At 57.5% G+C, this 7621-nt stretch overlaps 1 protein-coding gene across 1 annotated transcript; it reads left to right on the top strand.

The window, feature by feature from the left end:
• Positions 1-2364: 2364 nt before the first annotated feature.
• CTSF (cathepsin F) lies at positions 2365-7435 on the top strand. The gene is given in 14 exon segments (XM_060019321.1): positions 2365-2676; positions 2936-3034; positions 3351-3446; positions 3448-3591; positions 3718-3793; positions 4361-4474; positions 4578-4723; positions 4812-4908; positions 4989-5069; positions 5891-6010; positions 6098-6162; positions 6253-6343; positions 6755-6813; positions 6893-7435. Coding segments are annotated over 14 exon segments (1476 nt in total). The 5' UTR covers positions 2365-2463; the 3' UTR covers positions 6968-7435.
• The last annotated feature ends 186 nt before the right edge of the window (positions 7436-7621 follow it).

The raw sequence follows: 7621 nt of genomic DNA, 5'->3' as shown, positions 1-7621 counted from the left end.
GGACTCAAACCCGACCAAAAGCCTTGGTATTCCAACTGAGGCCATACACCTGCTTTCGGGACTTAATGAAGCGCAGGTTCTTGATGTCTCACTGCAGAAAGAATTCAGTGAGAGACAAAGTGATAGGTAAAAAGTGGATTTATTTAGAGAGAAACACACTCCACAGAGTGTAGGCCATCTCAGAAGGCAAGAGTGGCCCCAGGGTATGGGGTTGTCAGTTTTCATAAAGGTGGGTAATTTCTTAGGCTAATGAGTGGGAGGAGTATTCCAGCTATTTCGGGAAGGGGCGGGGATTTCCAGGAATTGGGCCACCGCCCACTTTTTGATCCCTGTGGTTGGGCTTGGAACTGTCATGGCGCCTGTAGGTATGTCATTTAGCTTGCTGACGTGTTACAGTGAGGTATACTGAGGCTCAAGGTCTAGTGGAAGTCGACTTGTCCACCATCTTGGACCCATTTGGTTCTAATCAGTTTATGTCATGTCCTCGGGCTGTGTCATTCTTTCAGAGGTTGTGCCCTGCCCCCTTCCCTCCTGTTTCAGGGGTGGGTCAGGGACGCCTTCCTGAGGAATCATCCTCTAGACCGAGAGCTGAAAGGTGTCTGGGAGTTTGTCCAAGGGAAGAGCAATGTGAAGCTTCCAGGGTGCGCAAGAGCTCGAACTTCTGCAAATAGAGTCAGACTGGAGTGTCAAGTGCACAGCACAAGGTGACAGCCAAGGTGCTTCTGGACCTGAAGGGAGCCTTAGGAGCCAGATTAAGGACCTGGGACTGTCTCCTGCAAGAGAGACAAAGGGAGCCCCGAAGAGCTGCAACTGGGGAGGGCACAAGCAGGGGGAGATCAGCCACTGCTGGGCTCCCTCAGGCCCTTCCCTCTCAGACATCAGCTGGGAGCTTGGAGCTGACTCTGGTCTGGCTCCAGCACTAAGTTTTGAGTAGCTGAAAGTCACTTCGCCTCGATAGCCCTCTGCTACCAAAAGAAGTCAGCTGTGGACCGGATGATCTTTAGGACCTGCTCTCCCCACTCTCCATGCCCAAACTAACCCTCTACCCACTTTTGGGGCTTCCCCAACTCCCTTAAAAACTCTCTTCCCTGTTTCCTGTCCCATAGCTGGTAACATCTTGGAGGAAAATTCCTTTTACTCATCTCTCTCCACTAGACTGGGAGCTCCGAATAGGCAGCACTATGCCTAGTGTATCTGTTCATGCTTCTTCTTGCTAGGCCTTGAACACAGTGGTGAATACTTGGTGGAACAGAAGAACGGTCCCAACCCTGTGCGCTGTTTGCATGTTTGTGTTTGATCCCCATGACTGCCTGAGGCAGTACCAGTGCAGGGAATTTTAGCTGCCATTTTGCTGATGAGAAGAGGGGCTTCGAAGAGCTGGTGGAGCTGTGAACTCAAGCTCTGAAGCCAACTCTCTGGGTTCAAGTCCAGCTCTTTCACTTAGCAGCTGTTTGGCAAGCCACTTAATCTCCCTAAACCTGTATTTTCTCAATTATAAGTCGGGGATAATAACATCTACTTCACAGGATTGCTACAAAGATTAAAGGGAGATGGCATATAACATGTATAATAAGCATGCAATAAATGCTAGTTATTTTTATTCTCAGGCCGGCATCCTTTCTCCTCCCCAAACGTTACCAAGTCCAAGCTCACCCTGCTCGCCGCACGACAGGCCAATAAATCGGGAGACGAGGTGTTGAGGCAAGGAATACGACTTTATTCACAAAGCCGTCAGACTGAGAAGATGGTGGACTAGGGTCCGCCAAAAAACATCTTATCGGGGTCTGGATGCCAGTTTCTTTTATAGAACAGAGACGGGGAGGAGGTGAGGAAGTAAAGTAAAAATACCATTTATCTTGCAAAATAGGAGGGGATGTGTTAATCTCTTCTTTTGTGCAGCCACTCACAGATGGACAGGGTCAGAATGTCTCTCTGTGAGCTGAACAAAGGCACTTTAGTTTAACAGGCAGAGGGGCAGGGTTCCCTGTGGCAGGATGCTCACAGCTATAGACAGTGATTACAATAACAAAAGCAACGAAAAGCAAAGGTTAAAGTAAAAGAAACAGATCCAACAGGGAGTCAGAACTGGCTCTTCCTGCTACACAAACAGCAGCTCCAAGACGTAAGAAGATTACTTCAAGGCTGCGGCTGGGGCCACCCCTCCTCAGACCCGGCTGGTGCAAGGATGCGTTATCAGCGCGGGACTAGCGCCAGGATGCCTGCACAGCCAGCGCGACCCATGAGCCTCACGTGAATAAGCGAGCGCGCAGGCGCCCCCAACCGGCGCCCATTGGCCGGCACCCCGCCGCCCTGGAGCTGAGGGAGGGACGGAGGGAGGGACCCTCAGGGCTCCCCCAACCCACCCCACCCCCCCGACCCCCCCGACCGCGGGCTGCTCAGCCCGGTCGGTTGGGTCGCGCGTCTGTCAGAGCCTGAGGACGGGACGCCGGCTTCGCCCTCGCCATGGCGCCCTGGCTGCAGCTGCTGTTGCTTTTGGGGCTGCTCCCGGGCGCCGCTCCGGCCCCCAACGAGCCCCGAGCGGCCGGCGCGCAGGCCTGGGAGCTGGAGTCCCCGGAGCTGCTGGAGCCCGCCCGCTTCGCCCTAGAGATGTACAACCGCGGCCGGGCTGCCAGGACGCGGGCCGCGCTGAGGGTCGTGCGCGGTCGCGTCCGCCGGGTGAGGACGCGCTGGGGGCGGCGGCGGCGGCGGTGGGTGGGGGCCCGGTGCGGGGTGAGCGGGACTCTCGTCCGAGGGCTGGGAGCTTTGGGGTAGACTTGGGGCGGGGGCGTTGTACGCCTGACTTGGGATGGGGGCGTTGGACCTCTACGGATTGGGAAGGGGAACGGCACGGTGGGGCTGTGAGCCCCACGAAGGCCGGACTGAGGAGGGAGTGGCTGTGCCCGCCTCACGGCGCCCCCCTCCACCCCCCATCCAGGCGGGCCGGGGGTCACTGTACTCCCTGAAGGCGACCCTGGTGGAGCCGCCTTGCAACGACCCCACGGTGTGCCAGCTCCGTGTGTCCAAGAAAACCCTGGTGAGTGATGGGGTTCCTGCGATACCCTGCCCCCAGACTGAGTCTGGCAGTAGTTGGGATGATCGGTCAAGTCCAGAGGGAGGGATCTGAGGCCGCAGCTACCCCACCGTGAGTCACTCCCCAGGCCTGGAAGGCCAGAGACCAGGAAGCTGTAAAAGGGAGGGTGTCTGGGTGCTTACTCCCGTACTGTGCCTCGCTCTCCCCTATGGGGATGGTTGCCTTGGAGGTGGTCCTCACTTGGGGACCCTCCGGCTCCATCTTGCCAAGGCCTTGCTCCTGTCCCAGCCCCCCAACGGTCTTCCTCCTCTTCCTCCAGCTTTGCAGCTTTGAAGTCCTGGATGAGCTGGGGAGACACATGCTGCTGAGGCAGGACTGTGGCCCAGTGGATACCAAGATTACAGGTGCTGGGATAGCCCAGGGATGCTGGGATAGCTCAGGTCAGACTTCCCTCAGGGGTCAGTCCTGATTCTTCTCTGTTCCAACTCTCTCCTCCAGATGACAAAAATGAGACTTTCAGTTCATTCCTTCCACTGTTGAACAAGGATCCCCTGCCCCAGGTGAGGAGCCTGTTTGTCTGGGGAACTGGCTGCTGCCTTATATTCCCTCTCTTCCCCTCACCCTGGCCTGGGGCTCCCGGGTCATTCTGAGAAGGACGCCTTGTAAAGACCCCTCTGCCTTTCCAGGACTTTTCTGTGAAGATGGTTTCAATCTTCAAGGACTTTGTCACCACCTATAACCGGACATATGAAACGACGGAGGGTGAGGACCTAGCCTTGGCTGTACCTGTCCCGATCAGATCAGGACCTTCCCCCAAACTTGGCACCTTGGTGTGGGAGAGGGGAAGGGCACAAGGGGCAGTGCATCCTTTCAAGGGCCCCTAAATCCCCAACTTCTTGCTCAGCCTCCCAGGACTTGGCAGCCATCTCAGATACCTGGCCCCTTCTCCCATCTGATTTTCCTAGTCAGAAACCATAGGTCTCCATCATCCTGGGTAGAGTGGGATGGGGCAAAGGCCAGATTTTCTCTGCTGGAGGACCCCTGGCATGGTGGCCTTTTCCCACAACCTCCTGTGTCAGGATGTCCTCTGGAGCCCATTTCGGTTCTGCCTTCATACCTGGGAAGTCATCACCCCGGTTTGGCCCCATTGTCACTTGCAGGTCTGGCCCCCTACCCTCACCCACCCCAGGGTTCTGCCCTTCTTGAAATAAGCTTCAGGCCTGATCCAGAGCTTACCATTCCCTGGGGAAACCTCTGCCTCTTATCCCCAAGCACCTCTCCTTTTATGATCTGCCTGGGGCCCAAGCCTCTCTTCTACTCGTTCCTCAGAAGCCAGGTGGCGCATGTCCGTCTTTGCCAATAACATGGTGCGAGCGCAGAAGATCCAGGCCCTGGACCGTGGCACAGCTCGGTATGGGGTCACCAAGTTCAGTGACCTTACAGGTAGGGTCAGAGCCGTCATGGTACCTGGAAGAGACAGGGCCTGCTCCCAAGGCCCCTGGTCAGGACTGGCTTAGAATACTCTTTTCCCATCCCCTGCCCACAGAGGAGGAGTTCCGCACCATCTACCTGAATCCCCTCCTAAAAGAGGAGCCTGGCAAGAGGATGCGCCTAGCCCAGTCCATCCCTGACCTTCCTCCACCTGAGTGGGACTGGAGGAGTAAGGGGGCTGTCACCAAAGTCAAGGACCAGGTTGGACCCCCAAGAAGTGAGGGTGGGACATGAGGACTGCACTGGCGTTTGGAAGGGACCCAGCCCTGACTCTCCCTGTCTCTTGCAGGGCATGTGCGGCTCCTGCTGGGCCTTCTCAGTCACAGGCAACGTGGAGGGCCAGTGGTTCCTAAAACGGGGGTCCCTGCTCTCCCTCTCTGAGCAGGGTGAGCATCCCACTCTGCCCACCCTGTCCCCAGCCCAGCCCCTCCGGAGGGCTCCTCGGGACCAGGCTTCTGTCTCCTAGAGCTCTTGGACTGTGACAAGGTGGACAAGGCCTGCCTGGGTGGCTTGCCCTCCAACGCCTACTCAGCCATAAGGACTCTGGGTATGCATTCATGGGCTTCAGGAGGGGCAGCAGGAGCCCCAGCTCCCTCCACAGGAAGTCACTTTGGGAGGGGAGAGGCATGAGCGTGGCAGTCACCTGAACTGGGTTCGAGTCTTATTGCTGACCCTTACCGGCTGAAGACCTTGGGCAGGTCAGCTCTTTCAGAGCCTCAGTTGTCTCACCTGGGAAATGGGGCTCTTCATGCCCACTTTGTAGGATCGTCTTAAGTGTCAAGTGAGGAAATACCTGTAAAGTTCCTGGTGCACAGCAGGGGGTCTCGGTATTTTCAGTATTCTCGGTATTGCTTGGCGGTCTGTATTTCTATAATGCTGCTAAACCAGGGAGCAGCACACCTCACCCCTGAGAGGGAGGCATTGTCCTAAATTGGCAATTCAGTTGAGCAGTGGGTCGCAGTGGCAGGAAAATAAGGGCTGAGGGATTGAGGTGGCTGTACCAAGATTGGTGAGGGAGTCTGGCAGGGGTCTGGGCCAGATTGGGAGCAAACTGTCAGGGCCGGACAAGCAAGCCAAGGTCAGGAGTCCCAGGAATGCTGGGATGAGTGAGGAGTCAGAAGCTGGGAGCTGGATTCCATCTCTGCCACATTTCTCACTGGGGGCTCCCCCATCCCTCTGGGCCTCAGTTGTGTCACCTCTAGAATGAGGCCTCCCTCAGAGAGGATGGCCTATAGCTGGGGGTGGATAGAGAACATGAGGCCTTGTGGAGGAGGGGCTTAGCACAGCCCCTGGCTGGGAGCAGATGAGTGTTATGAACTGGGGCCCACGTTTTCTCTAACCCCCAATCTGCCCCCCGCCATTCCCCAGGAGGGCTGGAGACAGAGGACGACTACAGCTACCACGGCCACTTGCAGGCCTGCAGCTTCTCTGCAGACAAGGCCAAGGTCTACATCAATGACTCAGTGGAGCTGAGCCAGAATGAGCAAAGTGAGTGAGGGAGGGGTGCGGGGGTGAGGACAGGCCAGGTGGGGCTGGGGCCTGGGTGCCCCTGACACTGCCCCTCCTCTGTCTTAGAGCTGGCGGCCTGGCTGGCCAAGAAAGGCCCCATCTCCGTTGCCATCAATGCCTTTGGCATGCAGGTAGGACCCCAGCCTCACTGCTGCTCCGGTTCTTGCTGACTCTTCCCCCACTTCTCAGAGCTGGCCCCCTACTCGCCTTCTCCCCCTCAGTTCTACCGCCATGGGATCTCCCACCCACTGCGGCCCCTCTGCAGCCCCTGGCTCATCGACCACGCCGTGCTGCTCGTGGGCTACGGCAACCGTGAGTTCCGCTGACCCTGCTCTGCCCATCCATCCACCCCAGGTCACAGGCAGAGGCTGGGCCACAGCATCTCAGGACCTCTGGAGGGGGCATCAGGGGAACACCAAGGAACCTTGTCCTAAACTCTGCCTCGGTCTATGGGCCAGGCAGGATCATCCATCCTCTCTATGAATGGGAAAGCCAAGGCGCTGGGAGGTTGAGGTGTTATGAATGGATACCCTGCTAGAGGCGGGTGGGGGGTGTCCTCCCCAAACCCCAGAGCCGTACCAGGTCTCCAGGAGCGTGGTAGGTGGGCCTGTCTTGCTTTCTGCTCTTTTCCTAGTACCTGTCACACAGTAGGCCCACAGCAGATGTTTGAAGAGTGCAAAGTGCTTGAGGCCCTGACTCCCTGCTCTCTGCACTGCTCCTCAGGCTCTGCCACTCCCTTCTGGGCCATCAAGAACAGCTGGGGCACTGACTGGGGCGAGGAGGTGAGTCTCGCCCGCTTGGCCCCAGCCCTCCAGCCCCCATCCTGCCCCGGTGCCCTCACCAACCCCCCCTGTCTCCCAGGGTTACTACTACTTGCACCGTGGCTCCGGGGCCTGTGGTGTGAACATCATGGCCAGCTCAGCAGTGGTGGACTGAGGCATACCAGCTCCGGGCCTGGTGCTGACCAGAGCAGCCCCTTCCCCTGCCTGACCTGCATGACCAGGCCTCTCCCCAGGAGGCACAGCTGGCTGAGGGACGGGCACCAGGTACCTCAGGGTGAGCAAAGGCCACTGGGCTAGGGGCACAGCCCCTACTCCCACCCTGAAGTTCCCCAACTGCACCTTTGTTGAATTGTGGTAGCTAGGAGGATCTTGGGGTGAAGGATGATGTCTTGGCAGCCAAAGCTGGGGCAAGAACCCTGGGCTCGGGTAAGGAGCAGGGGGAAGAAAATATTCTGGTCTTAAAGCCAGCTTTGTCCTCTGTAGGCTCAGGCTTCCTGCCCCGGCTTTCCTCTGATGCTATAAATTTTCTGGTCCCCCCTGGATCTGGGGACAGTGTTGCCTTCCATGTCTAGAGAAACTGTTGTAACCAACCTTTTCTAACACAATAAAGAGGTGTCCTAGAGCCCAGTGTGGTGTGAATGTCGGACCCTGAGGGCAAGGAGGGGTGGTGGGGACCCCTGGAGGAGGGTCACGGTGGGGCAACTGGTCCTGCCCAGAAGCCTGAGGGCCCAGCTTCTGCTTCAGGAAGCAGAAGGAGATGGAGAGGGGCCCACCATGGCTTTTTATTGAGAAACACTTGGCCGGTCAT

The sequence above is a fragment of the Delphinus delphis genome, chromosome 8 (assembly GCF_949987515.2).
Source record: "Delphinus delphis chromosome 8, mDelDel1.2, whole genome shotgun sequence".
Classification (NCBI taxonomy): domain Eukaryota; kingdom Metazoa; phylum Chordata; class Mammalia; order Artiodactyla; family Delphinidae; genus Delphinus; species Delphinus delphis.
This window is presented reverse-complemented; position numbering and strand designations above follow the sequence as displayed.